This window comes from Bufo gargarizans, chromosome 2, assembly GCF_014858855.1.
Source record: "Bufo gargarizans isolate SCDJY-AF-19 chromosome 2, ASM1485885v1, whole genome shotgun sequence".
Lineage (NCBI taxonomy): Eukaryota > Metazoa > Chordata > Amphibia > Anura > Bufonidae > Bufo > Bufo gargarizans.
This window is the reverse complement of record NC_058081.1, coordinates 105,551,277-105,578,814: the sequence shown is the minus strand read 5'-3', so window position 1 is coordinate 105,578,814 and position 27,538 is coordinate 105,551,277. Positions and strand designations below refer to the sequence as shown.

The 27,538-nt window shown below is 43.0% G+C and overlaps 1 protein-coding gene across 1 annotated transcript in view; it reads left to right on the top strand.

Moving 5' to 3' along the window:
* Positions 1-27,538, top strand: part of IQCH (IQ motif containing H) — a 119,814-nt gene that overhangs the window by 76,463 nt on the left and 15,813 nt on the right. Inside the window, exons 15-17 of the mRNA XM_044279371.1 lie at positions 7,884-8,004; positions 9,594-9,880; positions 13,474-13,638. Coding sequence (XP_044135306.1) covers positions 7,884-8,004; positions 9,594-9,880; positions 13,474-13,638 — 573 coding nt within the window. The remainder of the gene's footprint in view (positions 1-7,883; positions 8,005-9,593; positions 9,881-13,473; positions 13,639-27,538) is intronic.

Sequence of the window (27,538 nt, the reverse complement as noted above, 5' to 3'; positions counted from 1 at the left end):
GTTCTGCAGTGTAAATAATGTTGTGTTGCGGATAAGTCTTGATAAATCTCCCCCCAGTCCTTGAGGCCAGCCAACTGCAAGTCATCCAGATGTGCACACGAGTAGTGGTAAAGTGTTCCCGTACTTTGAAAAAAACTATGTCATAGCCACATATTAAAGCTTTTGATCGGTGGGCGTCCAAGTGCTGAGACCCCCACCGGACTCTAGGACAAGGGCTCTCATAAAGAGCTTTCTCTTCTTGGTACAGGAGACAAGCTCAATAGAAAGTCTATGAGGAAGGGGTCTTAGACGTCCATCGACCAAAACCTTTGATCTGTGGCTATGACATATCAAAAGTTTTACCAAAGTTCAGGGACAATTTAAAAGTATTGTCCAAGTTCAATTAGAACTCCTCCTAGCGACAGTAAATGTGCTAACATTACAAAAGGAGTGATACCGTTTTTCTCCCCTGCCGCTTATTGACGCACACACTCCGGTCCTGCAGCAGTGATGCCACCATGCCGCCAATCACTGGCCTCAGCAGTATATGACATGAGGTGTAGTGTGTACGGGACATCACTGCTGCACCAAGGAAAACAAATACCGGGTGGGAGGACCAGAGCATAGCACAGGAAGCGGCAAGGGAGAATAAGGTTGAGCGTGCCTTTTTTTTTTCTTTTTTTGCACATTTGGTGTTGCTGCCAGAGATTTCATTTGGACAATCCCTTTAACTTGTCACTGTACACCATTATTACAGAATCCAAATGTGGTCTATGCGTTAGAAAACTAGCTTGGAGATGTGAAAAGGTCAAAGTGCCACCAATCTAAACTGATGGTGGTGGCAAAGGCGGCTACACCCTGAACCGGTGACATCATCAGAAAGGGATGGATTTGTGACTCGCGCTTTATGGTCTAGTTTCGGGTCACTTATTGTTGTAAAGCAGCAGAGATAAGATGCAGGCAGGGATTTTACGTAGCTATTGTTTTGAAACAGATGATATCACCAGGGGTGGGATTCAAATTTTTAACAGGTTCCCTACTCAACGGCGGACACGCGGCGTCACGACACGTGTTTACATATACATACATCATATATATGCAACACACATACACATAAATATATACATGATACACATACATAAATACACTATATATACACTACACACACATACCACCCAACTAAGGAGCTAAACTAAACAGCGGCGCGCGAAGCAATGGAAGCGAATACCTCCAGCTGCGCTGCCGCCATCAGAGCATCAGACTGGGACTCAGCCGGTAACACGGTTCTCCGATCCGGTTGTATTTTTAACAACCGGTTCTGGAGAACTGGAGGGAACCAGCTGAATCCCATGCCTAGATATCACATTTGGTAATGGAGCGTTTAATTTTATTAATTTTATTTAATTTTTCATCTTTATTATAATTCATTTGGTTGTTACCATTGCTGGCTTCATGTTCAGGATACGTCATCAATATCTGATCGGTGGGGGTCCGACTCCTCCTATTATCTGTTTGCAGCTCTGTCCCATTCTGCAATACCAAGCACAGCCACTATACAATGGATGATGCTGTGCTCGTTATGCAGCGAGGAGGCCGCAACACTCGCCGGAGCGCTGAGGCCTCTTCAGACAGCTGATCAGTGGTGTTGCCGGGTGTTGGACCCCCACCGTTCAGATATTGATGACCTATCCCGAGGATCGGTCATCAATATTCTACCCCTTTAAAATGTTGACAGTTATTAGATTTTTTACAGCATAGCCCCCACATTTTTCAGAATCTGGGTTCTGATGTCATTCTTAAGTATTTTTTTCCTTGATCTGTTCAGGATCAAGCCCGTAGTGTAGTTTAGTGACAGATAAATCCCATGGTGCTGTGCAGCCTACCTCTTCGACACCTCTCACGCCCCCCCTTCCCCCCAATCTTTTGTGGGCAGACAAAAAAGGGTTAAGTAATCTTTCTCACCGTGGGGTTTTGGCTGCATTCCCCATATCTAGGGCAGTCATCAGACTCCTGCTGTTCGCTGTGTTCTGCTGACAAATGACGAGTGTGAGTTCCTTATGGCATCCCCTGTTTGCAGTAAAATTAGATCAGACTCAGACAACAGACCCTCACGCTGTCCCTTGGCTAAACTGTAGGATCAGGAGATGTGGGCCGAAAAGCATGACCTGCTTTAACCCTAACATCTCAAAATTGTTCCTTCGCATGTATCCGTCTCTCCGCGAAATGATTGACAGTAAGGATCTAAAATAATATCCTGATCGCCGTGGCAGGGTGTTAATCAGTTATGAATATACCCCTTTAAGCGGAACTGTCTGGAATTGAGCGTTAAATGCTTATTCTTATGAGAACCTTGCCCCGAGGGGCTGCATTTAAAAATCTATTGTTCAGAGCAGCGCTCCCAAATGGGGCTTTCCCAGCAGTATGGCATTAGCACATCATTTTCAAATCAGCTTGCAAAGAAATATGATGTTTGCCAAACTCCATAGCCACGTATGATCATTATATCTTCACGTACTACTGTGCGCGTTAAATATCGATACGGGGGAGGACGGGGTTAAAGAAATGGACGGAGGTGACCCTATAGATGCCAGACTCTCAAGGGTACGGTGTCGGGCAAAAGCCACTCAGCACAATATGTTCTAACCTAGTAAATCAAAGGAAAACATGAAGAATAGGTTAAGACAGAGATGTATACTTAGCGGCGGTGATCTATTGGGATGTAGAGACTGATAATAATATCATGAAAAACGATCTAGCAATAAAGAAAATGATATAATAACGCACAGGGCAATTTAATAAGCAGCAATATAATATCATGTAGAGCAATGTGTCTGCGGGCCCCCCAGGTATCAATCTCGCGTCCTGATCGCTATTGATTTAATTCACTTGTATCCCTCCGTGTTAATTTTTCATATGCTTACAAAACAGCCCTTTGATTTTCTGTCACTCGTTAATTACACTGTTTTGCCATTAAATAGAAGGCTTTGTGTAAACTAATTACAAGGTAATCATCGTCGACCACGAACGCGCCGCTTGTACCTTTTTATTCCATCCTACGAAGGATTAAAAAAAATAAAAACTCTCCACCGTCTGCGCTCGAGCCCCCTCTCCACTTGCAATCATTAGCTCCTACTAATTCACAGCGTTACTGCCGAAGAGAGGGGGACTTGTAATTGTGGCCATATCAGTACTGTTAATTACCGAAGTAGAACATTGAAATGATGCCAAGGACCATTGTTAGAAGCAAATAAAAAAAAAAATCACACACAGACCAAAAAAAAAAAAAAGAGAGAGTTTGAATGTTATTTTCACCATCTGGGGAGCAGAATAGAGGAAAACAGCAAGAAAACAGCAGTGACAAAATATCATCGCTGCAGCTCCGGGCCTCGTAGGCCAGATGGAGGGAAGAGATTCTGCAGCATCAATCGGATGCGGAGGGCCAGGTTCCAGCAGCCGAGCTGTGACAAGTGGAGGAGAGGAGCGGAGATTTGCAATGTGTTCTTTAAGGGCCGCTGTTAACTCATCTTCTACCAGAGAAGGGAAAAGTATGTTGGAGTTCTTACCATGTGTCCAAGCGCAAGGTCCTCCAGTACCACGTACTTTCATGTAATGGTAGGTTCACGTGGAGTTTTTTTGGAGGAGGTTTTGAGCCAGATTTTTTTTTTCAGCCAAAGCCAAACGTGGATCCAGTCCTTCCTTTATATTTCCGATTCCTGATGTGCTCCATTCATCTGGGAAACGGGGCTAGGTGAGTATTACTTTTTTTTATTTTATTAAAACTACAGAGGCTTCACTAAGGGAGTAGTACTATTGTAAGGGGGCAACACTGCTGGAAGGGGGACACTATGAGGGAAGCACCATTGTAAGGGGGCACTAAAGGGGCCGCACAACTGTAAGGGGGCACTAAAAGGGGCATAACTACTATGTAGGGCACTAAGGGGACATAACTACTGTGAAGAGGGCACTAAGGGGACATAAATACTGTATGGGGGCACTAAGAGTGTTCTATTGTGAAGGGGTCACTGAGGGAGCCTCTCTACTGTGTGGGGGCACTGAGAGACAATTCTATTGTGATGGGGGCACTAAGGGGGAATGACTACTGTTGGGACGTCTGAATTTGGTGCACTTTAGATTAAGTAGTCTAAGTTTATGCCTCCTATTATCTGGCTTACTTTGCACTAGAATCTTGTGTGAAAATTCTGTTGCAGTTTTGGCGCACAGTGTCGCAACTTAATAGGGTTGTCCACTGCTTTACTACTGATGGTGGGGGTCCGACACCCCACAACACCACCGATCAGCTCTGGCACTACACAGCGCCGTCCATTGTGTGGTGGACGATACTGGTTACTGCAGCACTGCTCCTATTGTAGTTACAAGCTCTGTCCGCCACACAATGGACAGAGCTGTGTTCTTCCATTCCCTCAACGTGAGAGAGTACAATTGCTCTAACTAGATTGTGTTCTTCTCTTAAACGCCAAATTTCAGATATTCATATAGTCCTCTGGAGACATGTACTGGAATCTGGTATGTGTATTCGACATTACAGTCCTTAAAATATAGATACATGTATTATAAACAAGCACATATACCAGAAAAAGACACAATAGTATAATGCCATTAAATAATCTAGAGTAAGCCCCCCCCCCCCCCAAAAAAAAACAAAACTGTTTTCAGCTTGAGTCAAACATGTTTACCAAAATGCTTCTTTTAACCCTTGCGATGCTGAAATCTGTTAGTCTGCATAAGAATAACAATGTCTAACTGAGTGGCCCCAAAATACCAGTATGTTGTTAGAGGTCATATTACTATTTGATGATCTGAGTAAGTAAATTTGGGTCTCTGGCCAAAAGAAATGCAAAAAGGTTTTCAGAGATTCTGATATTATTGACCAATACTAGGGATAGGTCATCAATATCAGATCGGTGGGAGTCTGACAACTGCTAGAAGAGGCTGCGGAGGGTTGTCACAGGGGTTAATAGAAAAACTCTAATATTGATTATTTTCTTAAACCATTTCCCTAGGCCAGTGACGTCACAAGGCTTAGGAGCAGCTCAGTCCCATTCCAGTGAAAGGGGCTGAGCGGCAATACCAAGCACAGCCACTATCCAAAGGATGGCGCTGTGCTCAGTAAGCTGTGAGGAAGTAGCACTACGGCTTTCTCAAACAGCTGATCCGCAGCGGGGGCGGGTGTCGGAGGATAGGTCAATATCAAAATCTCAGAAAACCCCATTATGCTCTGGATGGAGTTTTGTGCTCCTATGATGGAAATTAAAACTGGAAATGAAACAGAGATGTGAACTTGGCCTTACACAGTCTGTGTTTTAAAAGGATTTTCTGAGATCTTTTTACTGATGACCTATCCTCAGGATAGGTCATCACTATCTGATCGGTGGGGTCCGACACCCGGGACTCCCGCTGATCAGCAGTTTGAGAAGGCAACGGCACTCCTAGTAGCGCCACGGCCTTCTTACAGCTTTCCTTAGGCCAGTGACGTCACGTTCATCGGTTATTTGGCCTAGGTGCAGCTCAGCCCCTTTGAAGGGAATGAGGCTGAGCTGGGATACCAAGCAAAGCTGCAATACAATGTACAGCGCTGTGCTCGTGAGCTGAGAGAAGGGCGCAACGCTACTGCAAGTGCCGATGCCTTCTCAAACAGCCGATCAGCGGGGTCCCAGGTGTCGGACCCCACCGATAAGATAATGATGACCTATCCTGAGGATAGGTCGTCAGTAAAAAGATCTCATTTCATTTCCAGTTTTAATTTCCATCATAGGAGCACAAAACTCCAACTGACAGGCGTGCCATATCTGTCACATGACCAGTGTCCATTGACTAGTGTCCACTATCCATCATTTTACCAGAAAAAAAAATTAGCGCTGGATGATGTGCAATTTTTTTTTCCAGCATTTATGACGGAATCTGTGACACAGATGTGACCCCAGCCTCAAAGAGGACCTGTCCGCTCTCCTGGCACGTCTGTTCATAGTAAGCGCTTGCATTCCACATGTAATGACCATTCTGGAGCTTCTTTCCATATAACCCTGTTGTGCCACTCCTCTCTTATTCCTGCTAGAAGTTTATGAATGAATTGACAGCAGTCTGCAGTAGAGTCCAACTGGGTGTTACCTGCACAGTCTGATACTATCCAATCACTGCTGCCAGTGTCTGCCAACTGGTGACACCTTTATTTAGACTGCCAGCAGTTCATTCATAAACTCCTAGTAGGAATAATAGATGAATGACACAACATAGAGTTATGTGAAAAGATGCCCCAGAATTGTTATTACATGGGGAATGCAAGGAGTCACTAAACAGACATGTCAGGAGGGGTGACAGGTCCGGCATTTTTCACTTGCATGCAGTGAATTAAAATATATAGGAAAATATTTAAAACTTGCATTACCCTTGTGTACACTATACGGTCTGATACAGAAACTACTACACATGAACCACGGAGTAACGCCTGCCATTAATATAATGTATCTGTGCATTCATTGGCTTACGAAATTAACTTTAAATTAAGATTACAATACTAATATTGATTTGTGTCACTGGTGAAAAAGAGCTGATAATGTAATAAAACGCACAATTATTTATATAGGAAGTTTTTATATATGACTAAGGGTGAGAAGGGGCAAATATCTGCCCAATGCCATCATCATTTATTCATTAGCCATTATTTATATAGCACTTACATCCAGCCGAGAATACACTCACATCGGTCCCTGTCCCCAGTGGGGTTCGCAATCTCATTTCCGTGTCTCAAGAAATCTCTAGGGCCAATTGCATAGGAATCCAATCAAAGCAATGATTAGAAACCCACATAAACATTCATAGAACATATAAACTCCATGTACTGTTTGCCCTGGTCATATTTGTACCCATGGCCCCGAAGCTTCCAGGCAGACAGATTGTTGCTTACGGACCTTTGCTGACATTGGGGTGTAATTTATATTTTTTTTTACAATTCTTCAAAGGGGTTATCTGGGATGTACGTTTAATTTTTCATAAAACAACAGCAAAAAAATATGAAGTCCATACATTGTCAATTGGCTTTAGTGATGTTACGCATGTTTGTATGGGTATGGTTGCTGTAACGACATGATTATGTCACATGACTACTTGGACATGATATCAAGAGGATGAATCCCAATGGGTACAGTTGGAATAAGCTATTGTAAAGGGGGCTATGTTATTAGTGTCTATAGCACAGTCATGTTATGTACGTACAACAGATTACTCTCGACTTAAAGCATACCTAACCTTTAAACAAACTCTGCATTGATCAATAGTACAGTGTGTGTACATGAGGAATAACACTTTCTGGCCACTACATCACCTGTATCTGGCATTTTCTAGTCCTTTTACCTCTGTACGTGCTAAACATCTAGAGTGCAGATCTCTCCGAGATGGTGGGTGGAGGCTAGTTGCCATCCACTGTGCAAAGAAAGTAGAGGAGACTCTACTCCCTAACTTTCTCTTATTTATTCAAAACCCGCCCCAGGATCATGAAAGACATTACAGAGAGGTACTGACCTGTATTGGTTGTGCTGAGATATAAATCTTCTATGTAACTGTGCAGTCTCTTTAGTCTCTGTCTCGGAGTCCTATCTCACGCTGCTGCTCCCTCTCTTCCTCTCCATAGACTCACATGGACGTGTGTAAAAAAAATCCTCCTATGAAGCTGCTCCATGTGGAGACAGAATTCAAACCATTTTTTAAAATGAAAAGCAATTAGTAACTGGATAAATAGCTGATAACATGAGAACTAGACATTTCTCTCTTATAAAACATATTACAAAGTTTCTTGTGGTCACTTGTGCTGTTGATTTATGTAAAGTTGGGTGAAAGTACAGTAACGTTTTTAATGTATTATTCTCATCTAAATTTCACTCCCATTTTAGGAAAAGGTCCTGCAGAGGATTGCTCAGGAACTCCCACCGATCTTGGAGCACTATGCACAGCCGGTGAACAGAAACCATTATCCAACATGGGACAAGTTTCTACAAGCATTAGTAAGCCATGGTAAGGAGACCTTTTGTTTGTTAAAATATGTAAAACGTAAAGTTTCCTCGGTACCTATACTCCCATTGTGCCCCCGATTTTGACTTCTCTGCTGTCATCACATGATCGCCTGTACTGACTGTGGGCTTTTCTACTGAGGTCCTTACCGGATGTGTTCCTGAGTATTCCTGTTCAGCTTCATTTACTTAGGTAGACTTAGTAACACATCCAATCAGGACCTGAGCGGAAGAGCCTGCATACAGTCTCAGCAGTCACATGAGCGCAGAGGAGATGTCGAAATCAGTGGGAAACAGAGGAGTAGGTACTGAGGAAACTATCTTGCCTTCACAGTCAGCAACCTGATGGATTTTTAGAAAAGCCAAGATTACCTCCTCAACCTTTATTTGGTATGGTTCTAGCGACCCTCTGGTTTCCAGAAAGCAAATTCACATTAACTGCTGAATAAACAGAGTATTTACCTGGCGAATTCCTTTTTATCTTTAGTATCACTAGTTCTCAGACTCCTCTTTCACCTCCAAGATGGGCACTGCTTCTCAGACTACCTAATGCACAATATACAATGGTAAACCACAACACTTCCTGCTTGTCCAGGTCTCGGATTGTCCAGCATTGCTCACGTGAGCAGTAGTGGCCTATCCCAGGGCAGCAGCAAGTGTCTTGGACTACCAAATGCACTGTATGGTTCAGGTAGTTTGAGAAGCGGGTCTGCCATCTTAGATGACAAAAGAGGAGCCTGGGGATTGATGGATCTGCAGCTGAAAAGATGATAAGGAGGTCACTATGTGTAAGTGTTCTGTTTGTTCCCCAGTCGCTTTAAAGTATTAATCTTCAATTAAGTAAAATTTTAGAAGGTCAAGAAAATGTTGTAAGTTCCTGTATATAAAGGTCAAGAGTCTCTCCTAAATTCAAGCAATGCTGGCCCCTATTGACATGATCACTAGCTCCTAGACAAATTAGACGTATACCTCTAGTATGGTAATTCTAAATGGTTCGCCAGTAGTTGGAGCTTCTGACCTGAGAATGGCAACCCCCAGCCAAAGAGGGAACCTTAGACCTGACCTAGCTGCCTGTTTTCTTATTGAATACCTCTTCTCTGCTGTATTTTGCCTGGCATATGGGTTTATCATTTAGTAAATTACCCAGTAGACAGTATGTAGGGCGAAAAAGGCAGTGCATGAAAGCAGAGCTGTAATAACTACTGGAAGGACTTCAGCAGCACATCTACAGCAAAACAGCTGATCAGTGAGAGTGATGGGATTTTACCCCTGCCGATCTCATATTAATGATAGGTCAACCATACTTCAGTCCCAGAGAATCCCTTTTAAAAAAAGTTGTCTGGCTGATATTTTTTAAATGCTTAGAATGCTTTTACAAAAACATAAAAAAAAAAAATAATTCATACTTCACCAATTTCCCCACTGCTCCCATTCCAAAACTTTCCATGTCAAACAACATCAACAAAAAGAAACATTAGGCTATAGATTTACTTTGTGAACAAACTAAGTTTACAGATTGGATTTATTATCTCTTTGTATGTTTTTTCTGCTTAGCTTCTGTTTTATCAGTTTACTAATCCTGTGTTATTTCAGGAGGAATTATTGAGGCGTTCCCACCAGCAGAGAGTATTACCTGCCTTACTATAGATCTACTGATCAACCCAGATGGAGAAATCCAGATGTTGTCCTGTGGGGACCAGATTCACAGTTCCAGCCCATTGCAGTGCGTAGGGAGCTCCGTCCCACAGTGCTCAGTGGCCCCCGATATACTGACGTCAATGTGCAGTAGTATTGGAGAGGCCTGCAAAACCCGTGGTGTACTTGGATATTTGTCTGTAGAGCTAGTAACATTCATAGACCCTCAAAGCCTTGAGCAACAGGTAAGATATCAGAATCCAGTATAAGTATATACCTATATACTCATAAGTTTTTTCTTTTTACAATTTAGATTACAATACCCCCCAAAAGCATACTGGTTTTATCATTCTACCCTCTTTTTTGTACACCCATTTTTTATACATCCATCACATTACATCTCCTGATGATGTGAAGTTAAGTGGAGACTCCGTCTGAAGCGTTTCCCTAAATGTTTTTCACTTTTCAAGGTTCAATTAAAGGGGTTGTCTCATTACAGGCAACCTTTTTGAAAGGAAAGAGTTTTCCCTCTTACATGCCGCTATATTTGTAGCCAGGAATCCTGTAGGGTTTCATTGGTTCCGGCAGCACAAAGCTCCTGCCAGGTTCCCATGTCACCTAAGGGGCCCTCCTCTATGATGTCCATATTTAATAGAGCATATGGAAAGGAGTTGTCCAAATTAGATATCCCCCTACTTGTTTGATGAAGACTTTGATTTTGACAGGCCAGATCTCCTAATCCTACAGATGAGGTGAGTTTAGATTAGACTGTCTGGTCCTACATCAGATTCCCACAAAGCTCTCTGGCCTTTCCGCTAAGCCCCATCCCCTTGTTGAGCATGTTGGAAAAAAAATTGCACCAGTTTGCACCATTTTTAGACAGATTTTTGGCGCAGACACATTAGTAAATCTGAGCCATTATGTTTGTTGTATAAATTCTCCACTTTTTAAATGTGCTTTCTGTATCAAGCATCATGATTTTCAAGATCTCTGCTTGCCATGGTCTCAGAAGAACCCTCATTGTTTACTTCCAGAGGATCAAAATCTGTCCTGGTTTTGTGATGGTGCGCGACACAATTTTGGGATTCGGGTTTCATCCACGCAGCAAGTACAGATGGAGCACATAAAAATCAGCAAAAACTGCATTGCAAACCCATTCTGTGTGCGAGTTTTGCCACTTGGTTCACGCCTGCACAGCACAAACCGCTACATTTCTAAGCATGTTTCCACAAATGGTGGAAAAATAAGCACAAAAAAAACACATGTGTCTCTTTATAGGTCCATGCAGATTTTGGTGAGGTCCTTATTGCATATTTCAACAATCATTTCATTTTGGATTATGATTTCCTATTGGAGAAATCGGACAAAATCCGCAACACATCATGTTTTCCGCAGCAGAACACAGACATAAATTTTTTGACTACTTTCACATCAGTGGAGCAGTTTTTTCTGGCAGGCTGTTCCGGCGGTTGAACAGCGTTGCCGGGTCTGTGCTGCCGCTGGTGCGCGCGTGCTGGCGGAAGTCTGCTCTGGCCCTATTCACTATAATGGGGGCGGGCCGGAGGCCTGGCAGCAGCACGGCAAGCATGCAGAATAAACCGACGACATGCTTGCCGTGCTGCCGCCGAGGCCCGCCCCCAATATAGTGAATGGGGTCAAAGCAGACTTCCGGCGGCATGCGTGCACTAGCGGCAGCACGGATCTGGCAGGCTGTTCACCGCTAATGTGAAAGTAGCCTTAGTAGACAGATTTAAACTCCATAGGAATACATGGGGAATAGGATGCTGCCACACACGGCTGCTCAGGTGACCTGGTCACTGTAACAAGCCACGGTCATCAGATAACCAATGATTTTTACCCACGGGAAGTAAACGAAGGTTCCTAATGAATGACCATCCGCCATGATACCATTATAATCGGATGCTCGGTTTTGCGGATGAAACAGCCGTTTCACAGCTAAATGTAGTACTTAACAGTTCATGTCACATTTTATATTACTACTGTATTATTACTGTCATATCATTTAGCTCCTTATTAAAATGTGTGGTATCCTTTGGCTCTCAAGTCAGTCCCTGGATCACAATCTCCTTCTGAATAAAGAATATCATTAAAAAATCAAGGAATGTTTTAGCTTTTAAAAACCTCTAGCGTGCAGGCGCCGCTGTATGTAATACGCAGACTTTAATCACTGCCCTTCTCTGACAGCTGTCACCTAGCGGCACAGCCCAGATAAGCTGAATGGTTCTGGTCATGTTTGTCCATCTCTAAATAACAGAAGTGGACAGCCCTTGTGGGGAGCTCGTTACCAGCTGCCGATTAGCACTTCCCTTGCCCCCCCCCCCCCCCCCCGGAGCAGATCCTTACGATGACGAATTGGATCTTTAATAGCCCCGCAGATTGCTGCCAGTTGGTTATTAAGGAGTATCTCGGCAGTGATTCATTTAGAGGGCATTTGCTTGTGAATATGATTTAGAAATTAGCAGGAGTTTAGCAAGAGGCCAGGTCTAACTGACCTCCTAATAATGTTATAATGATGCCATTTAACATCCGCCGCTTACACCACTGACTCAGCTCAGTGCGCCAAGAGTCGTTTTCTTGCTGGCAGGTAGCACAGAGAGGGAGACCCTAAATCTGACCCGACATCAAGTACTGATCAGGACAGATGTGCGGAATGTCGCAGACAAGAAGTAAGCTAAGTGGCGGACCTCCTAACTGTGACCTTGCAGAAGTCATTACACACAATATACCAAGTATGCAAATGCAAAATCCTGATTTCCCCTGAATTATGCACATGCAAATTTCACGTTAATGTCCTAGAATTAGTACTCCATCAAAGGACTCAATACAGATAACAATATAGCGGTATAGAAATGATTTTCATCTTCCCCCCTGCTGGGGACCTTCTGATCAGTCAGGGTCCCTCTAGGGCTAAATTCTCATGCAGCAGAAATGTCTTTGAATGTCTCATCCGTATGAATAGGGGCGATTCAGCAAATAGACCTGATTGTCAACCACAGACATTTCTGCAATCAATTTCACTCTTGTGAAGCTATCCTACATAGTGACATAGTACATAAGGCCGAAAAAAGACATTTCTCCATCCAGTTCGGCCTGTTATCCTGCAAGTTGATCCAGAGGAAGGCAAAAAAAAAGTGTGAGGTAGAAGCCAATTTTCCCCACTTTAGGGAATCCTGGTTGTGTTTCTGAGAAAACTATAAAAGGGCTTTTTCCGAGATTTTTTTTACTGATGACCTATCCTCTGGAAGATGGAAGATGTCTTTGACTAAACTCTCTTTGTATCCACCACTGGGTATCGGCCATGCAGGGGCTGGGATCCGGCCGACGAGGAGGTTCCCCATTGATTGCAGATTAAATGATTGTTTTTTTGTTGTTCTGTATATGTCTTTTATCACTGTTCAGTAAACTGTTTATTCACTTAGCCCTTGTTAAGCCTATTTTTTTCCTGTATCTTAGAATCCACTGTAAAACACTGCTGCTTTCACCTTTGAACTACAAAGGTTGACGGCCGCGGGTTAAACCTGAAACATAAATTGACATGTACTTTGATGCTGCTGTACAATGCGGTTTGATGCATGCAAATTCCGTTTACACCACATGTAGACATACCCTACAAGTTGTGGTTTATAGACAACTGATATTGTGGTCTTCTAGTGAGCTTGGCTGAAAGTCACCAGCATATGAAACAGGTTGTCCAGATCAGATAGCCCCTTTTAATGCAGGTTTGACTTTCATGGAGTTGATAGGATTGTATTCTGCTTATTGAGTGAAGAAATCAGTTGTGTGCTAGTCATCTAATATATATTCATTATTGATTTAGATATGGGCAACGGACTTAGACTTGTGTTACAGCGATCAACTAGCAATGACCCAGCTCCTGCTCTACCTCACCAAAGGGACACTAGATTGTAGAAACTGCCGCCTGACTGTGCCCGCTCCGCCAAAGAAAGTGGGGCGATCCAGACACAAAGCTCAACCAGCAGAGGTAAAACCTAGTCTCCTGACTCGCTTTCCTTCTGATAACTAGCAATTAGAGCAAAGAACCTGTCAAATGTAGATGACTTTTGCCTCTATTAGAATATGTTTAGCAAAGTATACTTTTCTAAATGGGAAATCTATCTAAATATGACGAGAGATCACATCAGTGGAGTCCTCCAACAATGAAGGGGCTGTGACTCTGACTGTGCAAACCCCTCTGGTACCACTTTTTTATACTGCATTATATACAAACCACCATTGAAACTGTTGTATAGGAGATTTGGGGGCAGATATACTTAGACTGGCATTATTAAAATCTTACTATGAAGTCCGTTGGCTCAAGATGCACCTAATTTATTAAGAGGCACAAGCCTCTTAATAAATTAGGTGCATTGGACAGCCATTAGTGCACCAGATATTTACGTCAGTTTCTGGTGGGAAGCCACATCCCCTCCTACCAAGCCCTGTCCACTTTTCGTGCCACTTTTGAAAAGTGGCTAGAGAAGTGAAAAATAGCAAATTATGCTACGCGTATAGTGTGCACCATGGCTATTGTTGCATAAAATCAATGATAAATGTGCCCCATTTGTGTATTTGGGAAGAACCAAAGATAGTATTTTAGGATACATCCACAGGAGATGGCTCCGCTGTGGAACATGTTGGCGCTATATAAATAAAGATTATTATTAATATTTTATGCAGCAGAATATGCACAGAGTATCTGCCAGAATTTCACCTGGTGCAGACTTTGTTGTATAATTCATAGTGTAAAACTGTGCATTGCAAAGGGTGAAATCCGCAGCATAAATTGACATCCTGTGAATTTAAAGGGGTTTTCTGGGAGTAAAATAGGTATGACCTGGATATAAGTAATCAATATCTGATTGGTAGTGTTCCGACTCTTGGAAGCCGTTGCCGATTAGCAGTTTGAAGAGGCCATGATGTGTCGATGAGTGCTGCCAGTGGTTTCACCGGTCCCATGGCCTATCTGCAGTTCAGTCCCGTTCATGTGAATGAGCACGGGCTGCATTACCAAGCACAGCCACTATACAATGTACGGCGCTGTGCTTGCTATGCTGTGAGGAGGCTGCAGCTCCAGCAACAGCTGTTCGGTGACAGTGGCAGGTTTTAGAGCCCCATCGATCAGATATTGATTACCTAACCTAATGATAGGTCATCAATATTCTACTGCTGGAAAACCACTTTAAAATCTGCACTTCAGGTCATGCAAGTAAGGCTACTTCAGTAAAAACGCTTCCGTTACTGATAATACTACCGTCTCCATCCGTTATGAACGGATCCGGTTGTATTATCTTTAACATACCCAAGACGGATCAGTCATGAACTCCATTGAAAGTCAGTGGGGGACGGATCAGTTTTCTATTGTATCAGAGTTAAACGTCTCCATTGACTTGCATTGTGTGTCATGACGGATCCACCTTGCTCCGCATCCCATGACGGAAAGAAAACCGCAGCATGGAATGGAATGCTTTTTGGAGCACTCTGTTCTGTTCAGTTACGTTTTGTCCCCATTGACAATGAATGGGGACAAAACAGAAGCGTTTTTCTCAAGTATTAAGACCCTATGATGGATCTCAATACCGTAAAATAGAAACGCTAGTGTGAAACTAGCCTTAGGTGTGCATTGTGTAGCAGATTGTTTTCTGCATGATGTAGATCAGATTTAGGTAAATTCTCATCCACTTTGCAGGCACTACAATATGCTACGGGTTTTCCGCACACAAATCCACAAATGAAAATCCACAGCATATTCAGCATGTGTGAACATAGATGTGCCCCATTTTTGTATTTGGGATATTTATGAATGCAGCTCTGGTCTATGGGATTGGTACAGGATGAGTGATTTACCGGTAATATAGTTACAGAGTTGATTTACATTTTACCGTATGTAGGTTGTGTCGTTGTGTAAATGGAGTTAATCATAAACTTTAGGGGTCTCTGTAGAAGATTCCATCAAAAAAGATGGTCAAAAAAGTACACCATACTGTACTATTTTATCCACTAACATGCCAGGCCCTCTGATGGAAACCAAATGGTCCAAATTATAGTCAGTACAGTCCACCGGGCACCGTTTGTTTCCATCATTTGTTTTCATCATGTGACAGAAATCGACCTTCCATTATGTTCACTGTTCTGCTGCTATAATGGAGCAGAGCAACAGAAATGATTTACCCCTTCCTGGCCGCTGCCATACTTGTACAGTGGAAGTCAGGTCCTTAAAGATGGAACCCACTCACGAGCACAGAGGGTTCCATAGCCTGTAAGTTTCTGCACTTTTAAACATCAGATACCTAATGTCTGCAAAACCCCTTAGAGGCTGCGGTCAAATGTGACCACAGCATTTGAGAGCAGAAAACCTCGGAGCGATGCACTCCCGGGTCCTGAACAGCTCCCCCGTGTGGCGACTGGGGGAGCTGTTCTCTGCTATAGCATGGGTCTGTCTGAAGAAATCCATGCTTTTGCAGCTGTAGTTCCTATGGAGGCCTCCAAGTGCAGGGCTCAATAGGAACAAAGCAAATCGGCAATTCATTGCAATGTAAGGGAGAAGCAATCTAATAATTGTCTTATAGTCACCTACGATAAATAAAAAATAAAAAATATATATATTTTCAAAATTGAAGAAATATAAAAATTCAAATCACCCTTTTTCCCCTTAATTACAATAAAAATAAATAAACAATAAAACATAAACATCATAGGCATTGCCATGTCCCAAGCTATTCAAATATAAACATATTTATCCTGTACGGTGAATGTGGTTATGGGGGAAAAAAATCTAAGTGTCCGATTCGCCATTTATTTGTCGCTTCACCTCCAAAAATTGAATAAAAAGTTATCAAAAAGTCATACATACTCCAAAATGAGTATCAATAAAAACGAAATACTGCTCCACAAAAAAAAAAATTAGCCCCCACACAGCTCCAAAGACTTAACTAGAAAACAGTTTTGGGGTCAGAACATGGCAATGAAAAGAAAAGAACTCATTTTTTCAGTTTACATTTTTTTTCAGTATTAAACACAAGAAAAACTATAAGAATGTGGTATTGTTGAAATCCTACTGACCCGTAGAATGAAGGGCATAGGTCAGTTTTACCACACAGGGAATGCCATAAAAAAAATTAAAAAGAACCCATAAAAAACTATGGTGGAATTGTGTTGTTTTTTTTCTCCAATTCTACCCCATTTGGCATTTTGTTTTTTTTCCAGCTTCCCACTAAATTGTATGCAATGTTAACTGGTGCCATTAGAAAGTACAGCTTGTCCTGCAAATAAACAAGCAGCTGTTTGAATGGAAAAATAAATAAAAACTTATGGATCTGAAAAGGCAGGAAGTAAAAAAAAAAATGAAAACGGAAAATCTTCGGGGGCTAAAAGGATTAAAGGCGATCAGAACATAGCCTCACCCGTGGTCAGAACGGTCAGGGGTCGTTCATGTGGGCTCTGGAGCGGTTCTAGGCCTTGCTTTGTGTGAAGAATATCTTAAGCGACAGAGTTCTTTATGGTTTTGATCATGCGCTCCCAGGATCGCTGGATGTGTGGGCAGCTCGAGATTCATTCCTGCCATTTGCAGATGATTACCGGAGTTCTATTCTCATGCATTTCATGTTTTCCCTGTACCGTTCCTGCTGTTCTCTCATTTACTGAAGTTTATCTCCCCTTCTCCCCTTTCAGTAAGACGCAGTCTAGTGTGACTCACCACGCTGCTACCTTTCAAGCCCCCACTTTTCCCTGTTTATGAACCCCCTTCAATAAAAGAATACATTTTCTCAGCGCTGCCGCTCCTGTAATTATGTAGAAGACCAATCACTCATTATTTGCAAGATAGATGAGGCTAAATAAGCACAGCATTAATAATTTACAAGACTCTTCATTATGCCAGTGTATGGGCTGCGAAGACCCAGCAAGAGCAATGCCAACCCTTAAACAATGGCGTTCCATCACCGCGGCCCCATCCTGCTTCACGCTTGTTAAACAGAGACATGGATTATTCTATCAAACGCTCCTCTAGATTCTGCTCCCCCACTGCAAGCGAACAGCTTCGGAAATGCACCTCCTATAGTCCCCCCTCTGCACGTTAATGACTCCAGCCATGGGTGATATTAATTCTGCAAATATTATAAACATGATTAGCTTGCACTCCGAGATTTATGGCGCCAGAGTTTTCCAAGTGCTGCTGTCAAGGTTCATGCTGGCATTTCATTATAGTCGGTGGGATCAAATGTACCAAATGATCTGTAAGGTTGTGCTAGGCAGGCACTCGCTCGCTGCGTACACGTTACATGATGGAACGGTCAGAATACTGCACGGAATACATGGACTAATCACGTAATGTAAGGACTGATCCCGCCCGAGAATAAAACCAGTATGATCTGCGCATTGACTTGGTTCAGATCGTGTTCATATTAGGGATAGTTAGGCGGTTTTCTTTCTTGAAACAGTGCCGCACCTGTCTACAGGTTATGGGTGGTATTGCAGTACTAGACATAACCTGCGCTGTTTCTAATCATTATGGCGGAGATTTATTCAATATGGTGTAATGGAAAACTGGTTTAGTTCCCCACTGGAACCAATCAGGTTCCACCTTTCATGAAAAATGAAAGTTGGAATCTGATCGGTTGCTATGAGCAACTAAGCCAGTTTTCCTTTACACCAGTTTTACTAAATCTCCCCCTATGTTTTTCTATCCCCTTTAAATCCATGGAAGGGGCTTTACTGGAGCATGAGTCTGACTATAAAAACAGCCATTCTGACCAATATTTTTCACTTCCCTTTACGCACCACAAAATGAATCGAAATCGATATGACCGCTTGATTTGTAAAACCATTCTACACAGCATGAATTATTTATTTTTATTTTATTGTATTGTATTATTTTCCTTTTTCCTTGTATAGCACTAACATACCCCGCAGCAATGTACTGAGATTGTCTCCATCCAATGGGCATATCTTTTATTATATCCCAAAAATATGTCAGTATGAATATTACTATTTTTGAATATTGCATTATACAAATTGGAGCCCAAATCCTGTAGGTGTGCTCGCCTTAATTAAAGTTCTACAGATATTATGTGCCGGTATATACATTACAATCAGTCTGTATACCAGCAGAGCATACAATCTATCATTTAAAATATAATGACAGTTGCAAGGTTTTATCTGCAATCACTTTCAGAGAAATGTAAAGCAGATGTGTATAGTAATTGTGGATGTCTACATCTAATACGGGACCAGGACTGGAGATGGGAGCTTTTAGGATGATTTTAGGGAATATATTCATTAATGTGGTGTCTTGCAGGATTAGACCATTATACAGTAGATGTCACGTGGTAACGGTGTCTAGTGATCATGTTACAACTTCCTTATGTTGGCATTGAAAAATCAATATACATCAGCAGGTACACACTATTTGATGTCCCTATAGAAGGAACAACTACATCACAACAAAAAAATGAACATATACTTACTTATTAATTATATACTTATCTTTGTGGGAGCTGGAAAACCTGGAAATTCTGATGTAACTGCAAATAACTCCAATATTTGTTCCTCGACAATAAGCTGGTTCCTCAAGTAACCAGCAGTAACCTGCTGAGAAAGTGCAAAGTAAGTGTTCAGTTTATCTGCAGCGCTACCACAGGAGAATTTAGGAATTACATAGTGTTCATTCTCATAAATGCCTCTAATGAACAAAAGAATGACATCCATTATATGGAAATCTTTCAGTTTGGGAAGTTCTTTCAGCATGAAAATAAAAGAAAATCACCCCGAATTCTCTAAACTAGAGAGACGGACAATTACTAAAATTTTGAGCAAAGAACGAGATCGTTTTTTTTTTTTACTTTTCCAGACTATGACATGATGGTCGCAACTATAGCACCAACTCACTTTTGTTAGATACTGTATAGGCAAGTGCCTACTTTCAAGAGTATCCCACCACCAAGCAGACTCAGGAATAAGACTGGCACCAACATAGGTGCCATCCAGAATGGAGAAGCTTCAATCGCCGTATGAGTTGGTGTAAGTGCTGCATGACTATCTGAAACAAAAAGTAAAAAAAAATATATGACGTGATGGTCGCAACTATAGCACCAATTATAGCAGGCTAATTCAGTCTCCTCAGCAACAAAAGAGGAAGAGAAACAGGGGATGCAGAGGGGCAAGGAAAAATATACCACCAAGTCCTAAGAGAAACTGGATGTAGGCAGCTCTCCAAGTAGGTCCTCACCAAACCAGCAACCAGTATATGTCAAAAAGGCCTATTCTGTCCAGTCAAAAATGTCAACGAATTTGATTTGTTTCATCAGGAAGTTGACATTATCTAGATATTTCCTTCTAAATTCGGTACCTGCAAAGACTCCAGCCATTACCGAAGTATCCACTAGCAGTTATACTGGGAGCACTGTGCTGGAAACAACAGACCTCCCCCCAAAATCTGTTACTCCTATCTTAAACCTTAGGCCTCTTTCACACTACAGTATGTTGAATTCAGTGTTTTGCGTTCCGTTTTTCACGGATCCGTTGTTCCGTTTTTTGCTTCCGTTGTGGTTCCGTTTCCGTTCCGTTGTTCCGTTCCGTTTTTCCGTATGGCAAATACAGTATACAGTAATTTCATATTAAAAATTGGGCTGGGCATAACATTTTCAATAGATGGTTCCGCAAAAAACGGAACGGAAACGGAAGACATACGGATGCATTTCCGTATGTGTTCCGTTTTTTTTGCGGACCCATTGACTTGAATGGAGCCACGGACTGTGATTTGCGGCCAAATATAGGACATGTTCTATCTTTTCAACGGAACGGAAAAACGGAAATACGGAAACGGAATGCATACGGAACACATTCCGTTTTTTTGCGGAACCATTGAAATGAATGGTTCCGTATACGGAACGCAAAAAACGGACCGTATACGGAACGCAAAAAACTGTAGTGTGAAAGAGGCCTAAGGCTACTTTCACACCTGCGTTTAGGTGCGGATCCGTCTGGTATCTGCACAGCCGAATCCGCACCTATAATGCAAACGCTGGTGTCCGTTCAGAACGGATCTGTCTGCATTATTCTGTCAAAAAAAGTCTAAGTGTAAGTCAAACGGATCCGTCCTGACTTACATTGAAAGTCAATGGGGGACGGATCCGTTTACAATTGCACCATATTGTGTCAATGTAAACGGATCCCTCCCCATTGACTTACATTGTAAGTCAGGACGGATCCGTTTGGCTATGCATCGCCAGGCGGACACCAAAACGCTGCAAGCAGTGTTTTGGTGTCCGCCTCCAGAGCGGAACGGAGCCAGACTGATGCATTCTGAGCAGATCCTTATCCATTCAGAATGCATTAGGGCTAAACTGATCCATTTTGGGCCGCTTGTGAGACCCTTGAAACGGATCTCACAGGCGGACCCAGAAACGGCAGTGTGAAAGTAGCCTAAATCATCCTTTTCCCTTATAAAGAGCCGAGGTAACCATTTAGAAACATGCTATTCCCTAGTAGCTATAGAATTCAGGTCGGTCAAGAAATCTACAAAGATGAGCCAAATTTAGTTTGGGAGGAGATGAAAGCTATTAATTCTTTAACCACCAACCGCAAGATCATCATCCAAAATGCCAATAAGGGAGGAGGGGTGGTCATTCAGGATCAGGCCCTATATATTTTGGAAGTGATGCGCAATTCCTAAAAGTGGAGAGTCCTCATATGCCAATCTACTACTAAAGATCCACTAGAACTTGACAAATCCTTCAGGCTGCCCAATAATTTTCGATAATTTAGGGAGATCTCTTTCCAAGAAACACAGAATTACATACAGTACTCACAAGTAAGTCCACCCCTCACATTTCTGTAAATATGTTATTACCGTATTTTTCGCCGTATAAGACGCACTTTTTTCCCCCCAAAAGTGGGGGGAAAATAGCAGTGCGTCTTATACGGCGAATGTAGCTGATTTTGCCCAGTTTTCAATGATACACCCGCCGCGATGCCGCGCGGCGGGTGTATCAGCTGTGAGGGAGGAGGGGCTGGGGGCGGCATCTGCATTAATAATGACAGCGGGGCCCGTGCAGTGACTATTCTACTACACGGGCCCCGCTCACTGTATAATCATATCTCTCTAATAGTTAATTGTTGTATGCATGTAATCGCATAATGAGCGCTAATGAGCGCTGTGTATTACCGTACTTAAAACTAGCAGCGCTCGCCGTTCGGAGCAGAGAGGAGGCAGGAGGCAGGCCAGGAGGACGGGCACTTGCAGCGTGAGTCATACGTCACGCGCCTGCACCGCCCACTTATGAATGAAGCAGGCGGCGCAGGCGCGTGACGTATGACTCACGTTGCAAGCGCCCGTCCTCCCGGCCTGCCTCCTCTCTGCTCCGAACGGCGAGCGCTGCTAGTTTTAAGTACGGTAATACACAGCGCTCATTAGCGCTCATTATGCGATTACATGCATACAACAATTAACTATTAGAGACATATGATTATACAGTAAGCGGGGCCCGTGTAGTAGAATAGTCACTGCACGGGCCCCGCTGTCATTATTAAAGCAGATGCGACCCCCACCCCCTGTATTGAGGGTCATTCACTACAGGGACACTTATGGAGGGGATCTGTGGATGACAGCATAAGATGCTATATATGTGTCATCCACAGATCCCCCCCATAACTGTCATTCACAGATCCTCATCCTCATAACAGTGCCATCCAGAGAGGATCCCCCATAAGTGTCACCCACAGATCCCCCATAAGTGTCACCCACAGATCCCCCATAAGTGTCACCCACAGATCCCCCATAAGTGTCACCCACAGATCCCCCATAAGTGTCACCCACAGATCCCCCATAAGTGTCACCCACAGATCCCCCATAACAGTCACCCACAGATCCCCCATAAGTGTCACCCACAGATCCCCCATAAGTGTCACCCACAGATCCCCCATAAGTGTCACCCACAGATCCCCCATAAGTGTCACCCACAGATCCCCCATAAGTGTCACCCACAGATCCCCCATAAGTGTCACCCACAGATCCCCTATAAGTGTCACCCACAGATCCCCCATAAGTGTCACCCACAGATCCCCCATAAGTGTCACCCACAGATCCCCCATAAGTGTCACCCACAGATCCCCCATAACAGTCACCCACAGATCCCCCATAAGTGTCACCCACAGATCCCCCATAAGTGTCACCCACAGATCCCACAGACCACAATTAGTTCAAAACCCACCAAAAGTGCACCTTTTGGTTCAAAATATTTTTTTTCTTATTTTCCTCCTCAAAAACCTAGGTGCGTCTTATAGGCCGGTGCGTCTTATACGGCGAAAAATACGGTATATCTTTCCCTGGGACAACACTGAAGATCTGACACTGTGATACAATGTACAGTAGTCCGTGTACAGCTTGTATAACAGTGTATATTTGGTGTGCCCTCAAAATCACACAGCCATTAATGTGTAAACCTCTAGCAACAAATGTGAGTACACCCCTAAGTGAAAATGACCAAATTGTGCCCAATTAGCCATTTTCCCTCCCCAGTGTCATGTGACTCCTTAGTGTTACAAGGTCTCAGGTGTGAATAGGGAGCAGGTGGGTTAAATGTGGTGTTATTGTTCTCACATTCTCTCATACTGGTCACTGGAAGTTCAACATGGCACCTCATGGCAAAGAACTCTCTGAGGATCTGAAAAAGGAAAGCGGTTTAACAAGACGGGTTCCACTCAGAACAGGCCTCGCCATGGCCGAACAAAGAAGTTGCGTGCACGTGCTCCGCGTCATATCCAGAGGTTGTCTTTTCCAAATAGACGTATGAGTGCTGCCAGCATTGCTGCAGAGGTTACGGGGGGGGGTCAGCCTGTCAGTGCTCAGACCATACACTGCACACCTCATCAATGGTCTGCATGGCTGTCGTCCCAGAAGGAAGCCTCTTCTAAAGATGATGCACAAGAAAGCCAGCAAACAGTTTGCTGAAGACAAGCGGACTAAGGACATGAATTACTGGAACCACGTCCTGTGGTCTGATGAGACCAAGATAAACTATCTGGTTCAGATGGTGTCAAGCGTATGTGACGGCAACTGGGTGAGGAGTACAAAGACAAGTGTGTTTTGTCTATAGTCAAGCATGGTGGCGGGAGTGTCATGGTTTGGGGCTGCATGAGTGCTGCCGGCTGCGGGGAGCTACAGTTCATTGAGGGAACCATGAATGCCATCATGTACTGTGACATACTGAGGCAGAGCATGATTCCCTCCCTTCGGAAACTAGGCAACGGGGGAGTATTCCAACATGATAACCTCCAAGACGACCACTGCCTTGCTAAAGAAACTGAGGGTAAAGGTGCTGGACTGGCCAAGCATGTCTCCAGACCTAAACCCTATTGAGCATCTGTAGGACATTCTCAAACAGAAGGTGGAGGAGTGCAAGGTCTCTACCATCCACCAGCTCCGTGATGTTGTCATGGAGGAGAGGAAGAGGATTCCAGTGACAACCTGTGAGGCTCTAGTGAACTCCATGCCCAAGAGAGTTAAAGCAGTGCTGGAAAATAATGCCAGCCACACAAAATATTCACATTTGGGCACAATTTGGCAGTTTTTTTACTTAGGGGTGTACTCACTTTTGTTGCTAGCGGTTTAGACATTAATGGCTGTGTGTGGAGTTATTTTGAGGGCACACCAAATATACACTGTTATACAAGCTGTACACGGACTACTGTACATTGTATCAAAGTATCAGATCTTCAGTGTTGTCCCATGAAAAGATAGAAAAAAATATTTACAAAAATGTGAGGAGTGTACTCCCTTTTGTGAGATACTGTATAGGTGAGTGCCTACTTTCAAGAGTATCCCAGCACCAAGCAGACTTACACCAACATAGGTGCCATCCAGAATGGAGAAGCTTCCAGCGCCGTATGAGTTGGTGTAAGTGCTGCATGACTATCTGAAAGAAAAAGAGGTAATTCAAAATATACTACAGCATAGGAATTGTTTATTACCTCTTATCTGAACTGTTCATCCACCTATGTCACATAGCTCTTGGAGTGCCCTTGTGGCCTCCAATACGTTGGCTGAACCACCCGGAACCTTCAGGAATGCATAAATAAACACAGATCAAATATTGTTCATCAGAAACATAGCATTTACGGGCATGCAGCTACCTGTCAGGCAAAGAACTCCTCAGGATTTTCCATGACTCCAATTGAACAAATCCCACTGCTTTGCATTGATTGTTGTGAGAAATTGAAAAGAAGGAAAATGTTCTGAATTTTTAAATTGAATTCGATGTCCCCTCTGGGCACATTTATGATTGCTTCTCTCTCTATGTATTTTATGAGATAATGGTTTTACATTTATTGTATCAGGTTTATCTACTTCTTTATACTTCGATATACAGTACCTACAGTTGCAAGAAAAAGTATGTGAACCCTTTGGAATGATATGGATTTCTGCACAAATTGGTCATAAAATGTGATCTGATCTTCATCTAAGTCACAACAATAGACAATCACAGTCTGCTTAAACTAATAACACACAAAAAATTAAATGTTACCATGCTTTTATTGAACACACCATGTAAACATTCACAGTGCAGGTGGAAAAAGTATGTGAACCCTTGGATTTAATAACTGGTTGAAGCTCCTTTGGCAGCAATAACTTCAACCAAACGTTTCCTGTAGTTGCAGATCAGACGTGCACAACGGTCAGGAGTAATTCTTGACCATTCCTCTTTACAGAACTGTTTCAGTTCAGCAATATTCTTGGGATGTCTGGTGTGAATCGCTTTCTTGAGGTTATGCCACAGCATCTCAATCGGGTTGAGGTCAGGACGCTGACTGGGCCACTCCAGAAGGCGTATTTTCTTCTGTTTAAACCAGTCTTTTGTAGATTTACTTCTATGCTTTGGGTCGTTGTCCTGTTGCAACACCCATCTTCTGTTGAGCTTCAGCTGGTGGACAGATGGCCTTAAGTTCTCCTGCAAAATGTCTTGATAAACTTGGGAATTCATTTTTCCTTCAATGATAGCAATCAGTCCAGGCCCTGACGCAGCAAAGCAGCCCCAAACCATGATGCCCCCACCACCATACTTCACAGTTGGGATGAGGTTTTGATGTTGGTGTGCTGTGCCTCTTTTTCTCCACACATAGTGTTGTGTGTTTCTTCCAAACAAAATCACAGAAATATAGTGGCAAATATGGGGGAACTGCTTAAACCCCAAACACTGTAGCGTGTTTCTCATTGGGGGAGCAGTCCCACCGCATGTGGACCGCAGCAAACGACCATCCCCAGCAAAAAATGCGTACAAAGGAGGATGCCGGCGCGGTCCACATGCACCACAAAGGCATCCTACACAAAAACGAAGCATTGTGCGGATGAAAATATATACTTATATAAATCACAGAAAAAAAAGCACCACACTGATATGCCACTGACTATACTAGCTAGTCATACAAGCAGATATTAAATGCTGAGACTTTTGCCAATATATTTCTGTCAGGAACACATCGGAGCCCATCATGCACCACATCACGGTCTCTCAGCATGGCAAGGTTCCTACCACTACGCTAACTATGGTGTGAACACGGTCTGAAGGTGATGAAATCCAGCTCACAGCCAAGCTTCCACACAACCGCATAGCAGGACAACTAATGCAATGTGAATAAAGCAAGACTGTGAGCCACACCCATATCCGACCGTGTGATGGAGGTAACCAGGTGCAAAAGAATGTTTAAATGCCAGGTAAAGGCACATTCAATACATATAAAACAAAATCACAGAAATATAGTGGCAAATATGAGGGAACTGCTCAAACCCCAAACACTGTAGCGTGTTTCTCATTGGGGGAGCAGTCCCACCGCATGTGGACCGCAGCAAACGACCATTCCCAGCAAAAAATGCGTACAATGGAGGATGCCGGCGCGGTCCACATGCACCACAAAAGCATCCTACACAAAACAGAGCATTGTGCGGATGAAACTATAATTATATACAGTACAGACCAAAAGTTTGGACACAACTTCTCATTCTAAGAGTTTTCTTTATTTTCACGACTATGAAAATTGTAGATTCACACTGAAGGCATCAAAACTATGAATTAACACATGTGGAATTATATACATAACAAAAAAGTGTGAAACAACTGAAAATATGTCATATTCTAGGTTCTTCAAAGTAGCCACCTTTTGCTTTGATTACTGCTTTGCACACTCTTGGCATTCTCTTGATGAGGTTCAAGAGGTAGTCGTCACCTGAAATGGTTTTCCCTTCACAGGTGTGCCCTGTCAGGTTTAATAAGTGGGGTTTCTTGCCTTATAAATGGGGTTGGGACCATCAGTTGCGTTGTGGAGAAGTCAGGTGGATACACAGCTGATAGTCCTACTGAATAGACTGTTCGATTTTGTATTATGGCAAGAAAAAAGCAGCTAAGTAAAGAAAAATGAGTGGCCATCATTACTTTAAGAAATGAAGGTCAGTCAGTCCGAAAAATTGGGAAAACTTTGAAAGTGTCCCCAAGTGCAGTCACAAAAACCATCAAGCGCTACAAAGAAACTGGCTCACATGCGGACTGCCCCAGGAAAGGAAGACCAAGAGTCACCTCTGCTGCGGAGGATAAGTTCATCCGAGTAACTAGCCTCAGAAATAGCAGGTTAACAGCAGCTCAGATTAGAGACCAGGTCAATGCCACACAGAGTTCTAGCAGCAGACACATCTCTAGAACAACTATTAAAGGGGTTGTCCGGGATCAAGATTTTTTTTTTTAAACCAGTTAAATCACTATTAATAGCAGTTTGAAGGTCCCCCCAGATGTTTTTATGTATTTTTACACTTCAGCAGGGCTCCTACAGTCCCCCACTGATTGTTTACCTTTCTGTTTATGTGTCCGGTAACTTCCTGCCTCAATGCTTTCTGGGTCCCA